The sequence below is a fragment of the Mytilus californianus genome, unplaced genomic scaffold (genome assembly GCF_021869535.1).
Source record: "Mytilus californianus isolate M0D057914Y unplaced genomic scaffold, xbMytCali1.0.p SCAF_8, whole genome shotgun sequence".
Taxonomy (NCBI): domain Eukaryota; kingdom Metazoa; phylum Mollusca; class Bivalvia; order Mytilida; family Mytilidae; genus Mytilus; species Mytilus californianus.
Window position 1 is genome coordinate 12,124,896 of NW_026262734.1, and position 25,686 is coordinate 12,150,581.

A 25,686-nucleotide genomic window follows, 5' to 3' on the forward strand; every position below is an offset into this window, starting at 1 on the left:
CATATATTTAGATATTAATTAGAAGAATTCTGTTACTGTAATTGCTGTTCGTCTTTTTATTTTTGCAATAGTACTAGTAAATGCGTCTAGTCAGAGTTAAGCTGAAGTATAAGCTGATAACATTTGACAAGAAATACGATATAGTTGTGTTCAATGGCTAAACCACTAGGAGTAGATGCTGGACAAATTGTCGTGTATTTGTTACATCAAGGAATTGCAATTCTTTGGAGTAGGGAATACATCTCACGATAGAAGACTTAAAACATGAGTAGTGATGATAACATAATTCACTGACAAACTATAAACAGTATAAAAATTTAAAATATGTTTACTGTTGACAAAAAAATTCAGTTGACATGCAGTACAAACTAAACTATAGAAAACTGTATAAGACGTCTATTGTTGTCACTTGCTATTTTTGATAAAATCAGCAGCCCTTTCGGCTATCATCATTGTCGGACCATTGGTGTTGCCCGAAGGGTTATTTCTCATTACTGATGCATCGGCTACTCTCAGATTCTTTATACCTTTAACCCTAAAAAATACAAAGTAAGTGATTTTGTGCATAAACAAGATAAAATATGAATAAAGAAAAAATCTATCAATGTTAAATATTAAATGTGTCACTTACCTTTATGAATAAGTCAGTGGTCATTTTGCCGGCTCCGGCAAAATAGCCTCTTAGATGCCATTTTCCCGCTCCGGCAAATACGCCTTTTATGTGCTATTTTACCGGCTCCGGCTAATTAGCCTCAATAGCGCTATTTCGTCGGTTCCAGCAAAATAGCGATTTATATAGAGTTTTGCTATTTTGCCGGTCTTCAAAGTCAGATTTTCAGTATATTGAAAAATAATACATAGAATTATAGAAACATACACTTTAATAAGATAAATATATCGTGTTTAATGAATTTATGTATAGGCAAAACATGTACATTAAAATTGATATCATACTAAAAATATCCCATAAGATTTGAAATTAAAAGTTACATTACATACACTTTAATAGGAAGTCTCTAAGCAAATGTGTCTTTTTTCGTTTATAATAAACAAGCAAAGCATGCATCATAAAATATATATTCGATTTAAAAATCATAACAAAAATATCCCATAATTTTTCAAATTAAAAATAAAATTCAACAACATCAAAATGCTGTTTACAAAACCAGTGCCTTGCTTTTGCTACATTTTTTAGTCTTCCACAAGAAAAATGCTGTCACTGCAGAAATGAACTACAGATAACACTAGTTTCTTTTGCGCCTTTGACACTTTTGTAAAATGCAGACAATTATACGTATTACATTCAACTTGGATAGGATAAATGCTGTCAATAAATTGCCATGCAACTAGAGCGGGTTTCTACCTGTTCCTCCTCTATCACTAGACCGCCACAACCACTGACTTTGCAATTTCGTTTCCAACAAACCATTCCAAAACAATCAAGTCAGTCTCTTTAGTCGCTATTTGATCAAAAGGATGTACTTAGTCTTTCGTGCCCACTTTGTGGGCTATCCTATTATAGTTTTTGTAATTCCCTTTGGTCTCCCGCGGTTTTTCTCTTATTCGACTTCACCACTTTCACTGCTTCGACAATTGATTAGTGCTTGAATTTTCATAAAGTCCTTGAAGCACGTTTCCACAGTTGCACATATTTGTCCTTCTGAAGTTCTCAAAAACCTGATTTAACTCAGGCTTCTTATAAGTCAAGGTTTTTTTGTCAACAAATTGTCGTCTTCCATTTTCGAGAGTCAATGTTTAACAGAAATGAACGTATTTACTGCCACATGTACATGTAGTGTAACGAGTGAAGTTCACCAAAAGTGAATAAACCAGAACCTGAAGCCAAAGCAAGGACTAAAAGGTTATGGACATCTAGCCATACATATCATTTGTGCATAAATGGTTTCAATAAAAAAAATATATTTCATTTAGTGTGAAAACTGAAATGAGACTGGCAAAATGGCAAAACTCTCTACAAATCGGTATTTTGCCGGACCCGGCAAAATAGCGCTACGGAGGCTATTTTGCCGGAGCTGGTAAACTAGCATCTTAGAGACTATTTTTGACACTATATAAGTTTAACAATCACCACCACGAATTGATTGGCCTACACAAGCCAGTGTCTGTGTCTAGACTCACTATTGACATGTTTTCGCGGTCTTAGATCTTAAGATGACATAATATAGTCTTCCGATCTGTTAACTATCTATTTCTGCTTATAACATTTCGACTGAGAGTGGATTCGTATGGAGGGGGTGCATTCATAGCAGAAAACGTATACTCACGTAAGCATCCGGTCTCGCTCCTTTTGAGTTCATGCAATCCCCTCAATTTGTGTTTTCCTTGATATGTATTTTTTTAATAGATTTATGAGATTCGAACATTGGCAAATTTAAAATGCAGTTGCCTCTAATGTTGCCTGTTTCATTTTCATAACCATTAATGCTTAGTTATTTTGTAATTGTTCGAACAAAAAATAAAATTTGAAATGCTATGATTTTTCTTGAAGACCTCTAATTTTGTCTGTCTCATTCTTATAACCATTAATGCTTTGTTATTTTGTAATTGTTCGAACACCAATTGAAGTTAAATTGCTTTGTTTTTTATTGAAGACCATTATTTCATGGATGTGGTCATTGCCAACTTGTCATTTAGATTACAACAAAAGCATATGACACTTGTTGTCCCTTCGACCCTAAACACTGAAATACGCATGTTGTAAATATATACAAACATCTGGATAACTCTTTGACAAAACATCTTTTATACATCAAAAGGAGAAATTGAATTTTGTTCATCCCTTTTTTCTGTCCTTCATTACGAGCGATTTCTGCTTCAAAGTACAAAATCGAGAAAAAAAGATTACTAGACGGTGCTCAGTTCGAGATCAAATAACAGAAAAAAATGTCCATGAAATCAACGGTATCTTTCCAATACTTCCTCTCTTGCTACAATAAAGATGATTATCTTTGAATGGCATTAATGAATTAAAACCATGGTATAAGTCGTTGATGAATTAGGAATTATGTTGTCAAATGTGGAAAATCAAAAATTTTGGTGTTTTGCACAATTATTATTTACCGTCAAATATTTTAATTTTTTTAGAATTATTCAGAATGCACAGATGTTTCACAAATATAGTTTATTTTTTCTTGAAAGTTCTAAAATATGGTATGAGTTATAAGTAAGGGTTTAAAAAAGAGTTTTGGTTGAAAGTTTTGAAGTAAAAGTATATGAAACATCTGAAATCAGACAGAAGGATGCAACATCTGAAATATCTCATGGTTAAACGAAAACAAAAACACCTGTGATTGAGAAAAAAATTTACTATATGAATAGTGTAGCAGAAATGTTTGTTGGATTTCCATATGCATAAAATAATCCACATCTTACTAGTGGGAACATCATTTGTTACATGAATATCCGTTACATGGATGTTTTTTTTTAATATTTTAAATGTTGTTTCATTTATTAGAAGTGGGTCGTCACCCCGATGGTATCGTCAGCTTAGTAGTTTGTGCTTCGGTACAGACATGATCTATAACATACAATTTTAAACCCTGTTGATAAATTAAAGAATTACGAAGAAACAGAGTTTACAACTCCTTCCAACTTTGGCTATTTCGTGTTTTGGTTTGAACGTACTGATGGAGGTAAATCAAGAAAAGAGCTTCGGCAGGAGCCAAATTAATTATTAGTAAGTGTTTGTATACACTAGTACTGGGTCGATAACACTGCTATTGGCTGTAAGTCCACGATGGTTTCTTGAGCTCGGCAATCAGAGCTTCGTTACTGACACGATTTATGACTTATTCTAAAATTCCCCGCTGATAAATTTAGAAATGACTACTAAGGTTTCAGCAATACCGTTTTTACATGCCATCACATGAATTTTGTCTGAAATATTTGTACGTTTGTTTCAAAGACTCTCAGAAATTTGATATATGAAGTCGTTACAAATCAAGAAAAGTTCTATTCTATCGATATTTTCTACGTGGATGATGTTATGGACCTATAAGAACAAAGGAACCATACAAAGTGAAAACAGACACATATTGCAGTCATGTATATAAATATATATATATAAGAAACAAAGTACACATTCATGTATATGTACAAGCAAAGTATTTCCTTTGAGCAAAACAAAATTAAATAATAAAAACTGTCTTATTTTCTATACCTGAGTTGAGGGTCTACAACAGCAGTTGTATCATCGTCTGATCCCATTCTACAGGAGCTTGTTTGATGGTTTGCTTGATTGGCAAAATGGCGAACCATACATCTCCAATAATCATCCTCATCATATTCTTCTTCACTGCAATGACCTGGTGTGTCGTGTCTAATTAACGTGGCTCCTATGCTCTTCCATGACTTAGTTTCTTGGAGTTTTTGCAAAAATCGAATTCCTGCAGTATATTTGAAAATATCCATTTAAACGTCAGTCGATAATCGGAAGTTTATAAATGTAAACGAAGTATCCTTCTTGGGTACTTGACATGACTCCCCGTTTTAACAAGAGTGAATTGTAAGATAAAATGTTGATTGTCTTTTCTTCTTTGTCCGTACCATGCAATTGTAGCTTTGTACTTGTTGTGTTTGAGTATTCGCCTCTTGATTTTGATGTCGACTTACTCTTCAACTACTAGTAGTCGGTTTTATATATCCTTTGCTATCTATTCATTCACCATGAGTACATTAGTTGTTTCGTACGTTACGAACAGCTAGCACTTGACTATATACATTTTTCAAATGTGATCGTTTCAGAGTTTTGCTTGTTGTATAAAATATGGAGATGTGGTATGATTGCCAATGAGACAACAATCCACCAAAGTCCAAACGAGGTAAATGTAATTTGTATTTGTCGCATTTTGTTAGGCAATTTTGCATTTTAGGATATTATTCAAACAAAATAGACATACATTGACACCCTTAATTAATTATTAGTCAAGTTATAGAAATGACGATAATAATTAGGATAGCAATTTATTAGTTAGTTCGTTTAACTATTATATCTATTTTGCAGACATATCTTGTTAATTTACAATGAAATATCCTTACAGACACAATAAAGAATTTTGTGTTTAACTTTGCTCATCTCAATATACCTTTGACAAATGTCTCAACATCATCTGAATCAGAAAGATACATTGGATCAATAACAGGCTTGTCTGACGAACTAGTTGTTGACAATGTAATTGTTCCTCTACTTTTTGCATGCAGCAAGTTCATAATAACCACAAAACTATTAGGATCTGTTCGTTTAGCAAGCTCTTCTTTTACCTAAATTGTAAATAAAAACACCATAGATGCCAGGCATAACATTTTGTACGCCAGACGGGCGTAAGGTTTACAATAGACTCGTTAGTGACCCTCGAATCAAAAATGTTAACGGCCAAATAAAGTACGACGCTAAAGCGCATTGAGGGCCGAAGATTCTGATTTTATTTTGCCAAATACAGGTAAGGTTATCTATTACTTGGGTAGAAAATCCTTATTTTTTTTTAAAATATTCTAAGTTTGGTAAACAGTTAATTAATAATCGTGACCATGTAAATAATAATTCATGTCAACACAGAAGTACTGACTACTAAGCTGATGATATCATAGGGACAAACACCTCTATCAGTAGTGGTATCGATCCACCGGTTATAAATAAACTCATCATAGATCATGTAGATACCAGGTTTATATTTTGTACGCCAGATGCGCGTTTCGTCTACAAAAGAATAATCATTGATGCTCGAATCAACATAATTATAAAAAGGCCAAATAAAGTACGAAGTTACAGAGCATTGAGGATACAAAATTCTGAAATATTTTACCGAATACTAAACAAAAGTACACAAAGTAATTTTACATTACTATGTTTTTATATCTTGTATTCAGTTTTAGAATTGAATACTATTGGTTTATAAGTAGCATTTACTTAAATGACAGTTTTGATGTTTTATCCATATTTATTACAAGATTTGTCTTCTATGCTAGGGTGTATTTATTGCTTGACATTGAATGCTTAGACATCTGCAGTTTGTTAAAACTATATATTGACCAATTACTGACATTTTTACCTATTATATCTGGTTGTTTTGCTCACATGTTGTTGTCAATATAATGGAATTCTAGAGGTAGCTATAAAACCAGGTTTAATCCACCATTTGCTTTATAAGGAAATGTAAGTACCAAGTCAGGAATATGGCAGTTGTTCTCCATTCGTTTGATGTGTTTGGGCTTTTGATTTAGCGATTTGATAAGGGACTTTCCGTTTTGAATTTTTCTTGGGGTTCGGTATTTTTGTTTTTTACTTTTTAGATGTCGTTTTGATATTGAATTAAACATAGTGCATATTTGTATACATCGAGTGAATCAACACCTTCTAACGGTAAGGCTGGTAGAATAATCAGGATGGATACCGAAGTAAACTGCGGTAAGTATCGTGTTTATTTTTATATAATTAATTTAAAGTTCTTATTTGTGAAATATTCTCTTAAATTCAAACATTATGTTTCAACATAACTTTTGAGCGCAAAGTCTATCATATTGTTTTGCTATTAAATATTTTAGATCTTTTGTTATTATTAAGTTTTTTTAGAATAGATTATTATTGTCATGACATTGAATATAGAAATGATGTTTAACATACAAACATTAGAGGAATGGGCAAAAATTAAAAGCAATGTAGATAATATCGATCCGTTGAAGAATTTTGTACACTGTATAAAAATAAGGAGATGTGGTATGATTGCCAATGAGACAGCTATCCAACCAAGTTCAAATGAAGTGGATATAAACAATCATAGTCCTTATTATAATCATAACAGTACAGCCTTCAATAATGAGAAAAACCCATACCATATTGTCGGCTATAAAAGGCCCCGACATGAAAAATATGAAACAGTTCAATTAAGAAAACTAACGGCCTTATTTATAACAAAACAATTTACGAAAAACAAATATGACACACATGAACCATCGACATCCATTGAATTACAGGCTCCTAACTTGTGACAGACACATCATACAGAATGTGGCAGGGTTAAACATGTTTGTGAGTGCTCTACCCTCACCCTAACCTGTAACAGTGGTGTTTCAACACAACATAAGAACAAACTATAAAAATCAGTTGAAAATAGCTTAACTCATCAGATCGATACAAAGACAAAAAAAAACATCTAACAAAAACACAGACCGGACGTGGTAGTTTGTTAAATGACTGCAGTGATAAACATATAATGGCGTTAACATTCTGGTACGAAGTTTTGTCGTACTACACTATAATATAGATGACTGTTCTCCACAGTAGATTTCATTCAGTATCATCATAAACAGAACATGAGGACATGATCTTTTGCAATGCTAAGAACAAACCTGTGCGGTATTTCAATACAACAAATTATCAGAAGTAATGACTAAACAGTTTAACTATACACTTTATCAAAATATATTGAGCTAAACAGAAATATTTAAAAATTCCTGAACTTGTTAGCCTTATTAGTTATTAGTAATACTACTGCATAAAGCTGTTGTGAACTTACTTCTTCTTTGTAGTAAAAACTGTCTAGAAAACCTTTGTCGTAAGACAAGCCGAGAAATATCAACTGGATATCAGGAGGTTCTTCATTATTCTGATCTAAATTGACAAAAACCATCCCATCTACTCCAATCTGAGCATATATACCTGAAAAATAATGGAATTTAATGAACAAATAAAAGAGCTATCCACGTGAATTTGAGAATTACTTCGTATGTATAATTATAAACTGTACATTGTAAACTGTAAAAATGTAGATGTCCACCATGATTGTTTTGGCCTGATGTTATCATACTGTAAATCAGGCCTTTGGATGTCTCTTTAGAATTGTTTAGCATTTAGTTTTACCATAGCCTTTTGTAGCAGTCTACACGACATTGATTTTGTTTTTTGTGAAAGACTACATTGACCTATAGATCTTTACATCTTGGTCATTTTGGTGGACAGTTGTCTCATTGGCAATTATACAACACCTCCTTATCTTTATGAAACTATGTATCTCGATTTAGGTCCTGATAATGTCTGAATTGTTGCAGTCAAAGAAAGTAACATCTTCGCTAGCCAAGGGTTACGATCCTGTCCCATCCTATCCTCCCTTTGCGGATTAAGATATAGAATTTCGGATACACGAGGTTGTAATTTTCATTGGTCGCAGTTGTAACTGGCTGTATCCAATCAAAAAGCGCCTTTGTGATGATTACGTGTAAATGTAGAAAATGTAAATAAACAATTGTCACGTGCCGTTTGTGTAACATGTCTTTACCCCCAAGCGTAGGACGATCTGTAATGAAAATTTTAAAGTTCTTTTAAATCAGCTAATTGAATTTCCTGTGTATGTTTCTTGCACTAATGTTGGAATTTCAACGTATATTTCGGTTCCTGCTTCACGAAATTTGTTAACACCAGACACATCCATTTTTACACCTCCAAACTGAAGAGAGTTCAAATACTGGCATTAGTAAAGAATGATCTAGTCGGAATGGGAGTGGTTTTTGTCTACCGTTAGATGACGCAGCATTGTAATCACGAATGTTGGCTTAATCCGCCAAGTGTGGAGAGGGTGGGACAGGATCGTAACCCTTAGCTAGCGAAGATAAGAAAATAAAGGGTAATAATTCACGAACATCCCTTACTTAAGACGAATAAGCAAACCGACAAACAAAATAAAACTGGAATAAATGAAACCATTGCAAGCAACATCACACAGAAAACTATTGTTTAAAAGCGTTACGAATCTTAAAAATAAATACTAGTACTAGTAGTTCAAAAATAATTAGTGAAACGATTCTGATTTATTTTTTTTCATTTATCAAAATTATTTATAGACCTTCTCTGAAGAACAAATATTGTAGAATGTTTTCTGTGTCCATTATCTTCTGAGAAGTTGTAGCCAAGCTCATGTTAATTGCAACCTGAAAGTGCATTGCCATCTGGTCTTGAACATTTTCACCGACAGGCAGATCTGCAACAACTGGAACCTAAAAGGGAATTAATCAGAAGAATAATAACTTATAAAGATAAATATGAGCAAAATAAATAAGGAATATAAAACGGTAAAATTTCATCAAATATACCAGGCTTATATGATTTTTACAACAGACGCGCGTTTTGTCTACACTTACCCATCAGTAGCGCTCGAATCACTGTTGTAAAGTCAAATCAATAACAAAATGTCTTTAGCATTCAAAAGAAAAAAATCCAATAAGTTGTACCAAATCTGAACTAGGTCATCCATGCCTGGAATATCTGGTTTTGTGCATATTTCAACTAGGTCATCTATGCGTGGAATGTCTGGAATGTCTGGTATAGTACATATTTGTGCATATTTCAAAGATGTGTAATACATTTGGAAAACATTTTGACACAAGTTTTCATTGCAAAAAGTAGAACTGTAAGTATTTATTCCGAATTAATCCCTTATTTCTATATTGCAGTAAAATAGAAAAAGCAAACAAATTGTGTATTTCTACAATATGCAACTGACTTCTGTACTGTATTTGTACTTACCCCAATGTCATTCATGTGGTGGTTAGGTCCAACTCCTGATAATAACAGTATTTTTGGTGAACCAACAACTCCTGCTGACAGAATGATTTCCTTTCTTGCATATACTTTATTCAATATGTCATCTTTAGAAAATTCTACTCCTTGAGCAACTTTTCCATCGAATAGTATCTATATATAGTTACTAGTACATTACATGTATATTTCATTAGAATTCGTAATTTTCATTGGCTGACAACAATCAAATTTTAATTCCGTATAAAATACAAAAGCTATGACTGCACGTTCTATCTGTGAATTTATTTTTTAAAAAGCATAGAAAATCAAATGAAAAGTTTCATGGTTGTGATTATTAGAATGCCTCTTTTTATAATTCAGGGTAGGAAAAGCGTTGGTCGTGCGCATATTTTTAGAATGAAGCGCTTCCGATTGTGCTTCGGTCAACGCTTTTCATCCCAATAAAATTATAAAAAGAAGCATCCAACATCCCAACAGTGTGTCATTCCCCTCGTCGTTATATGCAATCATTTAACGATTTCATTTTTTTTTGTAGCTATTAAGTATTATTGTAGAGGGAAAGTAATATACATTTTAGAGTTATAGAACTTACACTGCTTCATTCAAAGCTATTATTGGCAGTACAAATGTATGTATCTGAGGCAACTGACACATCCAAAAGGTCAGGCTTCATTCTTTTGATCTGGTTTTATTGTAGTTTCATATTAGTTTCCGAGAACAAGGATTTAAATACAAGTAGTTACTACTAAAACCCTTGCTCCGAATTTATGAGCAGCAATCATTCCAATAAGATAGGCTGAAATAACTCAACACTTTTGTTTATTTTCGATACAAAGTATTACTAGACTTTAAGGGCTCGTGACTATCTTTATAGTGGTTTACCATGCTTACTACATGTACTATATTATCTAAATTTTAAAAACAATAGTGAGGTTGAAAGGAAAAGGTATGATGAATTCAATGTGAGGCTTTTAATATTCGAAAATCAAAAAGTATTTATCAAATAACACCCTTCAGATGTCAAAAAGACTTTACTCTGTCGAATGTTAGTATAATTGATTTTGTCTTACAGATTTGTTGTTCGGGCTACAAACTTCTTGTATTCGATGGAAAACAGCATTTTTTTTTATTCTGATTAATATCCAAATACATAGATATGATCCAAAAGCAACATCAATATAGAATCCTAAAAGATAGTTTGCTACAATACCTCTTTTATAAACATATAAATGTTTAATGCTATATGTATTCTAAGGCTTTGGTTCATATCTAATTTTGCCTAAAGCTATATGTTTGAGGCCTAATTTGTCAATTTCAACATGTTGATGAAGTCATGGTGACATCACTATTGGCACAATGAGCAGGGCCTGTCGTTTTGTTTTTTGTAGTCCAACTGCACTTGTAAAAGTAATTTCACATAAGAGAAAGAGAAATATCAGAATTCAATATGAAAGTACAATAAAACCAAATCAAGAGAATGGAATCTTACCTTTTGGATGTGCCAGCTGCCACAGATCCATACATTTGTACTGCCAATAATAGATTGTAATGAGGCAGTTTAAGTTCTATAACTGTAAAATGTATTTGTCTATCTCTCTACAAATAGCAGTGTATAAAAAATGAATGAAGAATGTGTCCATGGGACACAGATGATGCCCCCGCTTGTATATAACGTTATAAAGGGGTATTCCCGAGAACGATAAAAGTGGCGCCACCTAAATTCGAACTTGATCTTGTTTTGTGGTAATAAGCATTGTGTATAAGTTTCATAACATTTGGTTGAGGCAAACTTAAGTTAGAGAACGGACGGACGAACGTACGGACGGACAAAGGTAACACTTAATAACCCCTCTGGAGACGGCGAGGGCATGACAATAGCTGACTATCATAGAAATTGAACGATTTAATATTGCTAACTTATTAAAGAACTATTCGTTATCTGTCTTTTTACTTATATGTAATATCTGTAACTTGTGGTAATTCCATAAATACCTTTGACACATGGCTGTTTAAATGAACTTGCAAATTTGTCCTCTCTAGAGCTGGTCTTAGGTAGCAGGATGCTGTGTCACACCTTTCTCCTTTCTTAATATTAACTTGAATTCTACAGAAACCTATTAATATATAGATAATGCATATTTAAAAGGTTTTTCTTGTCGTATGACACACCGAGGGGTGTCAGGATTGATGAAATGAAAGACCAGCAGCAGGGAGATCAATCCTGATACCCTCGGTGTGTTATACGACAAAAAATACTTAAAATATCCATTATCAATAACTTATAAACAACTAATAAAGCTGAAATATTTTGGTAAATTTAACATTGAAAAAGCATGGAAAGGTTCACTTTGAGATAAGATCGAACACGATTGGATTCCTTCATTCCGTCAACACTTTCTGTCAACAATTTTACAATTAATGAAAATTCACCATAAAGAATACCATACTTTACCGGTGTTACCTGTAAGTTTTACCTTGCCTTTTTATGAATATGTAAATGTGATTATTAATAATAACTATTATTTCCTTAAATCCAGTACGTCAATGCGCAGTCTATTTTTGGAATTCTATGCGACTGTCTTACAAGTGAGAGGTTTGGCTAGCTATAAAACCAGGTTTAAATCACCATTTTATACATTAGGAAATGTCTGTACCAAGTCAGGAATATGACAGTTGTTTTCCATTCGTTTGATGTGTTTCAGTTTTTGATTTAGCCATTTTATAAAGGACTTTCCGTTTTGAATTTCCCTTGGGGTTCGGTATTTTTGTTATTTTACTTTTTGATTTTTCAACAGTACCTTTACATCAATACTTCTTGATCCTAACACTAAGCTGAAATATTCAGTATACTAGTACGTGAATGTAGATCAGTATCATACGGGTTTCAAAATTTAATATTGCAACAGCTAGCTTTTGATGAATTGTGATATATACTTATTGTTGTTTTGAGTGAACAATTAAATAGGGCATGGCGTATTAAGAAAAAGGAATAAATAAATTCAAAATGATTACGTTAGCACAAAGTAGAGATGAAAATTTACCTAGTTGAGATTCACTATTGCAGTCTATTCTATTGAATCCGAGCTCTTGAGCAGCCTGTTCATGAAAATATTCCAACATTGTCATTCTGGACTCGACAATTGTCAATGGTCCATTCCGTCCACGTAGATCTATAAAATGAACATTAGAAATAGTCGTAGATTTGATATCTTATTTCAGAGATGTGGTATTTTGATTGACAGAAGATAATGTTAAGTTACTCACCTTTTTGTGATTCATTCTTGCAATCAAAAGAGAGGCAAACTTCTTCTGTATGTTCTTGAGTTAAATCTCTCAAGTTTTGCTTCTTTCCTACAATTTATCGCATATATTTGGGGTTGTTTATATTTATTGCATACATTTCTGACATTGATGAATTCATGCTGATATATCTGTATCTAAGCGATATATACTTTAAGGACATCCATTGGAAATTAGCGGAAACTCGTTCGTGGGTTATCTTAAAAGAGTTTAGTTTAGCATTACCGTATTTGTTTGATTACACATATTTTTAAACTGAACTTTTATATAGTTGTTATCGATTCTGAAATGGATTTTACCTCAACCTTTATTTACCTTTCACCTTCAAACTAATACCATCTTTATCATTTTGCAACAAGCATTATATCTATTCAAGATCGTCGCAATTTTTGTTTGATTAAAGATGGTAATGTCACCAAAATCTTTGAAAGCAAAAGATATTCTGATATCCACTTATAATTAGAGCTTTTCTGCTATAATATCAATCAAGGTGATGATGGGAGTTTTTCACGACCTTGACTGGCTATACAGCCCTCGCACGGTCAAGGTCAATTCTATTCTATAATATATATAGATAATATATTATTCAATCCTGGTATCCATGATGAGTTTATATATTTCTACTTAAAATTTAATTACAGAGTAAAATTACCTTCATTGTACGTTGATAGATTGAAAGCAATATGTTCAATCTTTTTAAAGAAAGGTAATACATCGCTGTAGCTCCATCCGACAGCGCCCTCTTTCGTCCATGTGTCAAAATCTTTGGGATTTCCGCGGATAAGAGCCATTGCATTTATTTTTCCTGTTCCGCCTAAACATTTTCCTCGAGGCCAGATGCTTACCTAATAAAGCAAGACACAATCATATTTACAGCGTTGTGGTGAAGTAAAATACGACATTGGCTATTTTGAAATATAGGGACCATAGTCCAAGAGTCATATTACCTTCTGATGAACTATTAAAAAAATTAAGGACATTTAATGAGCCATGCCAATGGTTGTCGTTGCTCGTAATGTTTTCCATATGATGGATCATTAACAATGAGTAGTAACATAAAGATGGACATCGTTCGTTTGTTTTATCTAGTTGAAAACTTTACCTTTTGAATATTCCTACCGTTTGCTACACTTGACATGTATTTTTGGTTATTATTTCGACCGGTTAGCACACTTTACGTGTAGTTTTGGTTGTTTTTTTCAAGATAGGTTGCTGCTTCATTAACGTTAATCCCACATCTCCTGTTTTAATTCATGATACTAAACAAATGTTTCCAGTACAGCTGAAACAAGTCTACCTTATCTTTATTTGCGAAGTGAGAATGTGTCTGCGGTATCGTTTTGAATTTCCAGTCTAGATTGCTATTCGACAGAGCACTCCATAATAATGGTATCTTTGTTTCGTCGTTCTCTAAGTCTGACCCACCAGCCTCTAATAGTAGAACTTTTTCATATCCTTCAGACAAACGTGTAGCAACGATTCCTCCTGCCGACCCGGCTCCCACTGGAAAACATCAAGAAGTTATATTTTTACTATTTGTTATTTCATTGTATTTAATGAAAAGAGTTATAGCTTTATATATCATATTTTACTCATCTTTTATTTTTTTCGTCGATCATCAGCAAAAAGCTAACTTATGCGTTGGTCATCACTTACCATTTTGATGATATCATAACACTAAAGAGCTTACTTTTTTAAAAAAAGTATCGATAATGAGCAAATCTTTTTTTGCCTCGATCATCACTGAAGAGCTTACTTTTTTTGGCCTCGATTATCACCGAAGAGCTTACTTCCTATCCCCTTCCACACACAAACGAAATAAGAGTGGTGCCTTACTACATTTATAGACTTATATAGTGTTTTGTAAAGTTGCATGCCACAAAGTACATCATTTTTTAAATATTATAAAAAAGTAACATACCTACTATGTAGTCATACCAATCTTCTAGTGGTCTATCAAACACACCAGGTGGGTCTTTTTCAGTAGGTGGAAGCACCGTGGACAAAAAGATAACTAGGGAAGCTACCTGTACTAGTGATTGCCCAAGAAACATCACGTGGTCACCTGAAATTCTAAATTCAGTAGAATTATATGTGTTGCATGTTAACAGATTTTTTCGCATCAAAATTTGCAACACGTAATGACAAACTATTGACATATTAATAATTTTGTCTTAAATGTGTGAATTAATGGTTATACTAAACAATCCACATTCTTTGTTTTGCTATGAGAATACACTTCCTTTCGTGAAACCAAAACAAACACAAACCATTTGCCTGACGTAGTAGCAAAGTTTCCATGTGTGTCTCAATATTCTTTTCGAAGTTGTTTCAGGTATAAAATCAACTTTCATCTTTGAAAAATAGTTTGTTGTACATTGATAAAAGTTGGATTCCGGGTTAATTTATTGATAAACACCCAGGTCATCATTGATTCAATTGAGGTTGCTGATGTGATGTTGACCCTTCACCAGTCGTTTAAGTAATTCAATGTTGGTGTTTCAATATTCAGTCAATATTCATCATACCAACTCATTTCTTTTAATGCATATTCAAAGTGTATGAATGTTGGACATTATTCTTCATTGGGTCGCCAAAAACTATTTAACAAACCAATAAAACACTTCGTTTAATTAGTACCATAGTTCTGAGAATGTAATATAGTATGTCCTAGCATAGTTATAGTTTGCAATTAAGACCTGAAGAAGTAATCTTCCTTTCAAACATAATTTCATAAATGAATGCTAAGCATTTCAATGATACGAACATACAAAAAAGTAAAATCACAAAAATACTGAACTCCGAGGAAAATTCTAAAAGGAAAGTCCCTAATCAAATGGCAAAATCAAAAGCTCAAACACATCAAACGAATGGATAACAACTGTCATATTCCTGACTTGGTACAGGCATTTTCTTATGTAGAAAACTGAAGCCATGTAGTTATGGGTTAAATGCAATATAAATAGAACATAGTTTTGTCCTTCGTGCTAATCTGATGAGTCGACACCTTTACAGTTTGTTCTTATTTTAACGTTGTGCTATTGCACCACTGTTCAAGATTAGGAGGGTCTGTATTCTTTTGTGTCATTTTTCTCTAATCTTTGTTCCTACCATTATTCTGTATTCTTTATATTTTAGCACCTTATGATTATCTATTTATTTTTTGCCTAATGTTCTCTATTCTTAATATTTTCTCTATTTTTTATTTTACTCCAATTTTTCTGTACTCTTAGCCTATAATTCTCTATTCTGTAAACCCCATTCAGATCGTCGGTTAGGGAAGGGTTAAGGACACACAAACATGTCTAACCCCATCCAGATCGTCGGTTAGGGAAGGGTTGAGGACACACAAACATGTCTCACCCTATACGTTGATCTATAGTTGTTTACATTGACGTCATTTTGGATAGTTGTATCATTGGCAACCATACCTTTCCTTTTTCTTTTTTTATGCTGCGTTCACACGTAATTCGAATTCGATTCGCATTAACTAATTCGAATTAGTTTAATTCGCATTCGAAACGTTTGACGTCCAAACGTAATTTCTAATTCGAATTGCAATGCGCGTCAAATTCGCTTTACTGTCCTTACGACGTTAACTTTTAATTCGTATTAACAAAAACGCATTTCTAATGCGAATTGGATAATGCGATTTAGCCAATTCGAATCAATTCGAATTAAAAAAGAAGAGTGTGTGAACGCGATTAGCGAATTCGATTCGCATTCGATTCGAATTCAATTCGAATTAAATGTACGTGTGAACGAGGCATCATATTAATTTAATTTAGAATAGGGATCAACAGAAATGTAATGTTTATTGATTAATATGTATAGTATTTATTCTTTTATTTGAGTAGAATCCACAACATACACAACAAATACATAAATGTCGTCAAAGGAGTAATTTCATGAAGGGTTAAATTTGGCCCTACGATTTTTATGTACTTTTAATCAGGCCAAAATACTACAAACATCATGTAGAAATAGTTGGTATATAACTATTGATACAAAATAACTCCTTTTTGGCACATCACATTAAAAATTATGAAGAAATGACACTTCAAGTATGCATTATTTGTGTTGTAACGTCAGTTTTGGTCAAATTTTCAATAATTCTTAACAGTTTTTAAAATAATTTACTTTGGTCGCCACCCTTGATCCAAAAAGTGTTTGTGTCTAGGGATACAATCTCATCATTGACAACTGTTGACAACAGAACATTTTGGATCCTAGTTTGCGGCTAAGGATTTCTTCAAGCTTTTATGTCAGAAAAGGGCACATAATCATCGTTTTTTGACAATATATCAAAATCTGCTGACTTTGAAGCCTAGAATGTGCTCTAATGAAGATATTTGACTAAAATAGTAGTAAAGCTTTTGATATAGATCCATTTTAGAACCAAATTATGGCCATTTTGAAATTTTATGATAAAGTTGAAATTTAAGGCCATACCTTGTCTTTTTGTTGGCAAATATCTAGAAAAGCGGACACTTTTTCATATGAAATGAAAATAATATATACTATACTGCATAAACAATGCTCTAAATTGAGTACAACCTTTTTAAAAGAAATTATATATGTGTTTCTAAATATTTCTTTCAAGGTTAGAAATAAAGGGAATTGAATTTCTTAACCATTGTAGCAATGCCATAAAACCATCTAAAAGAACTGAAATGCCATTTTTTCCTAATATTTTTTTAACGATAGAGAAATTTGAAACAGTTTATTTATAACTGTACAAATAAAAACAGAAATATTGCTTATCGTCGTTTATTTAATCATGTCAAATAAATTTCAGTTTCGCTTTTTTGACCTGAAATCTTAATTCATGATTTTAATATGTGTACTTAGTTTAGTTTGATCAATTTATCATGTTTTACCGTTGTCTTCCTAAATTCTAGTACTGAGTTGACACAGCGGTCTTCGATGGATAAATTTCACGTAAGCAATCATACAGTTGCTATTGATATGTGCAATAGCATACCAAATTTTTAAGTAACCTAATAATAGATCAGTTTCTTAGTCAATGTTTATGGGTAATTTTCAAAAAATGTCAAATTTTCAGTGAATCTTTTTATGCTAAAATGCTTATTTTTCATGGAAAATGCACTTTAAATGAAAGTTTGTAGGATTTATGAGTCGAAGATCAATAATAAACACTATTTAGATCTATTTTGATAAGATTAGAATATATTTAAGTGCGTACAGTTTCAAGGTAACACGTTTCAAATGATTTTTTTTCTATTTTCCGATTGCCTTGATAACTGCAAAAGGAACTTTTTTAGAATATAAATAATATCTCTGACGAAAAATCACAGCTTCTTTATTATTATATGTTACATTTTTTCTACAAACTAAATTCAATCGGCATACATGAAATGCATGTATATCGTGTTACCGATACTAAATCAACCGTTAAATTGTTTCTCCCTATAAATATTGAACTATTCAGGGATGATTTAAAAAGCACAAAGCATCCTAAAAGAAAAGCAAAGAATACCAAAGGGTCTTTCAAACTCATAAGTAGGAAATAAACTGACAACGCTATGGCTAAACAAGAAAAAGACAAACAGACAAACAACAGTAAACAAAACAACATAGAAAACCAAAAACTGAGCAGCTACACGAACCCACCAAAAGCTGGGGTGATCTTAGGTGCTCCACAAGGGTAAGCAAGTCCTGCTCCACATGTGTCACCCGTCGTGTTGCTCATGTAAGTAAAAACCCGGTGATATGTCTAATTCGGTAGGTCACATTTGGGAGAAGGGGACGAGATTGTAGTTACGACAATTGGAACATATCCGTCGTCATCTCTGAAACAGATATTCCATAACGGTCAACCAACTCATGATGGCGTCCCGTAAAATGTACGAAGAGATGATTTTAACTTCACCACTTGGAACTCTTGGTTTAATAGTTTCCTTGTTAGCTGCAATCATCTATCAAGGAAATCATGATAGGAAACACAAGCCCTGGAATATCGTATCAACTGGGAAATATATACTCCGTATGCAGGCGCTGCTGGAATGTTGCTACATAGAAATGGAAAATTCACCATTGGGCAGCTGAAATCATCTCTTTTGTCGTAAAGTTTTGTTTTCAACCTACCCTCATTGTCAATTTTCTAGATGTAAGTCAAGATATTAGGCAGACCTAAAACAAATTAGCACAGCATGTTTCTTGCATAACAATGTAGAGAAAAGAAAATTCAAGACATTTATAGAAAAAAAATAGTGGGTACCCTTTTATCATGTCTATGATGTTACCAACAAATCTATTTATTATATCAATATTATACTTGTATAAAGTGCAATTACGTGCTGGAAACCAAAATCACAGCAGAAAAACATTGTCACTGTGTACTAGTAACATCGCCACCGGAAATTGGGTATCAACGAAGCGGAGAGAAAAAAAATAAACAAGGTAGGAATTCCTTTAATTTAAACCATTTCTACATATTTAATGAGATTACAAACAAAGAGAAAATTTTGGGTTAAACCCCAAAACTGTGCACTTGGTACCAGAATATTTAAAGATTGATCGCCTTCCGACGTCCCGCTGGCCATATATTCAACTGTTTTTCATTTTCTTTTTCCAGAATTGTTTTATATTATGATAGTGCAGGGACTTTCTATACTAAGTTAGTATAGAAAGTCCCTGGATAGTGTGACTTCATGTACTTACCGAAATTTGCTTTCAAAAAGATTATCTTCTAAAGAATATCGATAAAAACCAACCAAGCCTAGGGTAAGGCAACTTGCTCGTGTTTATAGATTTACAGTACGGCAACTTGTTTTCGAATTGTATGGCAACTTTTTAGTTTGATTATGTTTATAGACGGACAGACGGACGGACAACGGTATACTATAATACGTCCCGTAAACGGGCGCATAAAAACAAAGTGTCCATAAATACAATCATTTGAATTATATTTGTTTTGTAGTTCTCATTAGATTTCTTATATATATCCGATTGTACATCAGATATATGAGATACAATGTAATGTACATGTAGTCAATTAACATTGAACAAACGAAAAATCTTTTCTCCGAGTCTTAAAATTATGATAATACAAAATATTTGTAGATTAAACGTTTACAGTTTGAATACTATACATACGAACAGCGGATAAATGTATCAACTTTCTTTTACACTTTTGAGGTGTCTTTGATAGGCTACTCGTATGGTAATTCAATGACAGCTGTCATTAACAAGCAAGGTCAAATGATATTTTTCATACAAATTTTATGTAAACTAGACTTTTATTTTTGTATTTAACTTAGTTCGAACTCTGATAACCTTGTGTTCAAATCTTTTTTATACACACTTAAGAATGACTCGCCTTACAACTTGATTATCACATGCATCATCGTAATGTTAACTTGGAAAAATGTCTGTTCCACACATGCTCTCTTTAAACAGGTATTCAGTTTGCAAAACAAGGACCAGTTCAAAAAACATAGGCTTAGAATCATAACAGTTTATATAAATAATTAGTTAAATATCATTTTCTTTAAGAAAAAATCTGGTTTGTTTTTATGTTGTGTTGTTACACCATTGTCTCGTGGCAGCGAACATTTGAGGTGGAGAGCAACACTTGCAGTCAAGTCACAGTAAAATCATCTTTACATTACAGTATAATGCAAGACGCCGTACAGAAAACAAGTTGTTATTTTGCAATTCGCCGTACAGTAAACAGTAACTTATTTAGGAAACATCTTTTTGATAACGAATTTCAATAAATATGAAGTCACATTATCATAATCTAAAACTTTGTCTAGAAATAGAATGAAAACCATTTGAATATATGTCCAGTGGGACGTCGAAGGGCGATCGACCTCGATATTGTATGGTACCAAGTGTACAGTTTTGGCGTATTACACAAAATCTTGTCTTTGTTTGCTACTTGTTGGCATAAAAGATTAAAACTCTATATATCACAAATTGACATGGTATAATGATTCATTTTAAGTTGTAGCTGATGTCGTGTCAATGTTTCAGTTACCATTATTTAATAACATTTTGTTAGGCATACTGTTATGTTCTTGTTTTTCTTACTGTACTGTTGTTTTTTTTCTGTAATAGTTCTGTGTTTTGTTTGTTGGCTTTTTCTATGAATTTTGTGTAGTAATTTGTCAAATATGCAAGTTTATACATACCATGTATTGCTTTGTTTAAGGAGTATGTTGCCTTCTTATTTATACTGCTGCTAATTGTTTTGTGTTCAGTTATGCTAAAAATTAGTTGTTTTTTTTTTGTTCCTTTGCTTTGTTTTATATGTATTACTGAAGTTTTATTCAGTTCTTCATGTGTTATCTTTTTCTTATTTTGAATAATGCGCTAAGATTTTTAACTGTTATTTGTTGTGCAGGTTTTGTTGCAGTACCATTATTTAGTTGCATGCTCCCTTACTTGGGATGTGATGGGACAAATTTTTATGTTTGCTTTGATCCACAGCTGCTTATGGACAGGCAATATTCTTGAGCATTTCATCATCGTTCTTTTAATCTGTATCATAAATATTTGGCACTGGAGTTTTTCTCAAGATTTATCATATATTTGTACTATATATATACCAATATTTACTCATAATATACAAGTTTACTACCAATGTACCACTTGACTTTAGTGCAAGGCAGTTGAACATAATTACAATGATCTCTATTGTAAAAACAGGGGAATTAAGAACGAAAATAACTGTGTTCCCGGGCCAATTAACTACAGTTTTTTTATTAGAATTCTTCGACTGCACTACCTACTCCCGTAATTATGATCCTTTGAAAGCTTTGACTTTCGGCCTCTTTTACTTATCTACTTTTAAACTTTATATCATGATTTTAACAAACGGTAAAATAACAAAAAAACCTCGCCACACTTCGAATATCCACGTGCTTAAGAAACCGCGTTCATAATATAAATTCCACTGTTGCTAATCGAAATTCACCTTCAAAATATAGCACATTTCACAATTGTGTCAAAGGAGGTAATGCCTCTGGAGCTAGGTTGTTCAACAAAAACGCACGTGGATATCCACAAATATTCCCGTGCAATGCCAGAAAATGACAAACCTGCTTCAGATTATCTTCAGATAATACTGTTCGTTCATCAGTGAACGGAAGAACTTTTTCTCTTTCCTTTTCATATGACATTACTTGAAAAACCCAAAGCCTCATATATCTTGTAACATGAACAAAACCGAAATGCAGTATTCAATATGTAGGGCAAAGTGGACGTGACTTTTTCAAACGGACACAAGAACATCTATACCGCTTCCGCAGACCTAAGAAATTCAAAGTTTAATTTACCAACATTTAGAAAAACACAAACACAATATTAAATTTATAAAATTCCAACCACTTCAAACCGTCCAGAAACAACCAGGACAATCACATATTAAACATTTTGAAGATTCCCGTAAACTTTGCGAACTGTCTTGGAACGACTACAGACAGCGTATCCCTTAGGTCTAAATGACAATATCATGGGCCAAGGGAACATATCTAAAACTTCCTCTATTGATATCATGACTATTGCTGATAAAAGACAATGCAATCATAGGTCTCATGGCAATCGCATTAACCGCAATCAACGAAATAAACATCGTTCTAATCTTATAGAAGTTTAATCTTTAATTTATGATTATACGTCAGTTTCATCAGACGTCAGTATAGAAAATAATGCTCCTTCGACATGAGACTGTGAAACATCAAAGTTTAGATATGATCCCAATGGCCATGTAATTACAGGGGACCACAATATCGTCCAAGATCGAGAGGTTATAAACTTTCTGAAAAAAGGACCAAAATATCGTCCACCGTCGAAAATTTGGAAGAGTGTCGTCAGGTTATTAAAGATGCTCTTTCATCCTATTGTAAAAAATTGTGTAAACGGGAGAAATCTGACAAAATGTCACTTGATTCCTATTTGAATAAATGTCTCATAAATGTTGATATTCGCATATCACATTTCGAAAATAATTTAGAAATAAATAGAAAAATAAGAAATACGCCCAATTCTAGGATTAAAAACAAAATTCACGTACTCGCAAAGCGTTTTGAGTTCGTACCGGCCGACAATGCAGCCAACAATGTGGTGGTGGTATGACGTACTGAATACTACACGGAAGTCATTAAGAAGGAAATTATACATTCAACTTCATGCAAGGCCGTACGCTCCACAGAGAGTCATATCGTAAATAACCATGTCACAACCTGACTGCTCAGCTTAAGGCCTCTTCTGAACATTTGAAGGTCCCCACTATGTATTGGTTACCTAAACTACAAAAAAAAAGAAACGCAAAATATCGTTTCATCTCTAGTGAGTGTTCTACTACTAGAATTTCAGTGCTTTGAACGAGTTCCATAACTACTATCAAAGAACTGATCATTAATTTTTGTAATAAAACATATGAAATAAATGTGGATAGTGTCCACATGTGGACACAGATGATGCCCCCGCTTGCATATCATATAGTTATAAAGGGACATATCTCAAGAACGGTAAAAGTGACACTACTCAAATTTGAACTTGATCTGAGTTTTGTGGTAATAAGCATTATGTGTAAGTCTCATAACATTTGGTTGAGGCTAACTTAAGTAGAGAACAGAAACTAAAAATTCAGCAATTTTTCTATTTGTAAACATGCATAACTCTAGAACGGCTGTGTATAAGTTTTATAACATTTGGTTGAGACAAACTATAGTTAGAGAACGGAAACGAAAAATTCAGCAATTTTTGTGTTTATAAAGGGACATAACTCAAGAATGGTAAAAGTGTCGCCACTAAATTTCGTACTCAGTCTGTATTATGTAGTAATAAGCATTGTGTATAAGTTTCATAACATTTGGTTGAGGCAAACTAAAGTTAGAAAATGGAAACAAAAAATTTGTACTTATCTTAGTTTTGTAGTATTGAATATTGTGTATAGGTTTCATAATGTTTGGTTGGGGCAAACTTAAGTAACAGAATGGAAACTAAAAATTTTGCAATCTTTCGATTTATAAAGGGCCTAACTCAATAATGGTTAAAGTGACACTACCCAAATTCAACTTGATCTGTGTTTTATCAGTGGAAGTCAGAATTAAACATTGCATTGTATAAAGCATTGATTGTAGTTGATTCAACTATAATTATGGACAAAGGAAGATAACTTCAATTTTGAAAATTACTTAATATTTAGAAGAAAATAAAAATTTTGCAATTTTTCCATTTGTAAAGGGGCATAACTCTAGAACGGTTAAAGTGACGCCACCAAAATTCAAACTTGCTCTGTGTTTTGTAGTAATAAGCATTGTGTATAAGTTTCATAAAATTTGGTTAAGGCAAACTAAAATTAGAGAACGGAAACGAAAAATTCAGCATTTTTTCCATTTGTAAAGGAGCATGACTCTAGAACGATAAAAGTGACGCCACCAAAATTCAAACTTGATCTGTGTTTTGTAATAATAAGCATTGTGTATAAGTTTCATAACATTTGGTTGTGGCAAACTAAAGTTAGAGAACGGAGACGAAAAATTCAGCAACTTTTCCATTTGTAAAGGGGCATAACTCTATAACGGTAAAAGTGACGACACCAAAATTCAAACTTGATCTGTGTTTTGTGGTAATAAGCATTGTGTATAAGTTTTATAACATTTGGTTGAGGCAAACTAAAGTAAGAGAACGGAAACGATAAATTCAGCAATTTTTCCATTTGTAAAGGGACATAACTCTAGAACGGTAAAAGTGACGCCACCAATATTCAAAGTTGATCTGTGTTTTGTGGTAATAAGCACTGTGTATAAGTTTAATAGCATTTGGTTGAGGCAAACTAAAGTTAGAGACGGACAAGGGTAAAACTGAATGCCCCCTCCGCTACGGCGGGGTCATAAAAAGTGGAATAAACCATTTTGTAGTGTAAAAAATTCTTTGGATGTTTTAGATAAATTACGTGCTTTTGATGGTCCTTTTGAATCGGTTGACAGTTTTGACTTTTCCACTCTTTACACTACACTTTCACACAATCTTATCAAACAAAAGTTTTTTCTTTCTGATTAAATGGTCGTTCTATAAATCTAATTGCAAATGTATTTGCTGCAACTAATATAAAGCCTTTTTCTCAAACGAGAAAGGTAAATATGCTAGATGTACTTACTACAGCCATACATTTGTAGGACTCGGAAGTGCGATTCGGACGCTGAAGTGCGATGGTCTGCGCCGAAGTGCGATGGCCGTCTGTTCGCTGATTTGCGTCTATATGACGCGTGATAGCTAGTTTAAAATCGACTGATGTGCAATTATTATAAGCAGTATATTTGTTTCATAGTTGGTATATAAATTTGCATTTATTATTGTCTACGTATGTCATTAGTTACACTTGCATACTAAATGAGAGATTGTCCTCTTTGATTTTCTGCATGTTGACATAATTCTGCGTTAACATTCATCTAGTATACTTTGTTCCTCTCATGATATTGTCGTTTACCGTTATATTATAATAAGGAGAGTCTGTGTACCCGTATGTATTAAGAGAATGCCACGCTCCATCGTACGTAAAAAAAACTTTCGGAGATTTCGAAAAAAAATCCTCTACAGAAGGTTAACTTTCCCCTCCCCCTGATCACACCCCGTTTCTCGAAGTATCAAAGGTGTATAAGCCCTGATTAACTTAAAAACACGAAAAACTGCTTCTAACAAACAAATTGACTTCTACATCGACATGAAAAGCATTGAAAATATAGTTGCACTTTAGCGTTACCACCATAGCACTTCAGGGTTACCACCATCGCACTTCAGCGTTACCACAATCGCACTTCGGCGTAGCTATCAAGAAGATAGCGTCACAATGCCACCATCGC

General features: G+C 33.1%; 1 protein-coding gene across 1 annotated transcript; it reads right to left on the minus strand.

Moving 5' to 3' along the window:
* Positions 1-405: 405 nt before the first annotated feature.
* Positions 406-14,904, minus strand: LOC127711883 (glucose dehydrogenase [FAD, quinone]-like). The gene is made up of 11 exons (XM_052218047.1): positions 14,772-14,904; positions 14,148-14,353; positions 13,503-13,695; positions 12,592-12,720; positions 11,543-11,664; positions 9,536-9,703; positions 8,856-9,006; positions 7,533-7,675; positions 5,106-5,280; positions 4,181-4,406; positions 406-535 (listed from the first exon to the last, which is right to left on the minus strand). The coding sequence occupies exons 1-11, from the start codon at positions 14,902-14,904 to the stop codon at positions 406-408; spliced, it is 1,776 nt and encodes a 591-aa protein (XP_052074007.1).
* Positions 14,905-25,686: the final 10,782 nt, after the last annotated feature.

Coding starts and splice junctions, on each gene's coding strand:
- LOC127711883 (XM_052218047.1), bottom strand. CDS start 14,904: ATGTTTCTTGGGCAATCACTAGTACAGGTAGCTTCCCTAGTTATCTTT. Junction 5,281..7,532: donor GTTTTTACTACAAAGAAGAA/GTAAGTTCACAA, acceptor TTTACAATTTAG/GTAAAAGAAGAGCTTGCTAA. Junction 4,407..5,105: donor TGTTGAGACATTTGTCAAAG/GTATATTGAGAT, acceptor AATATACTGCAG/GAATTCGATTTTTGCAAAAA.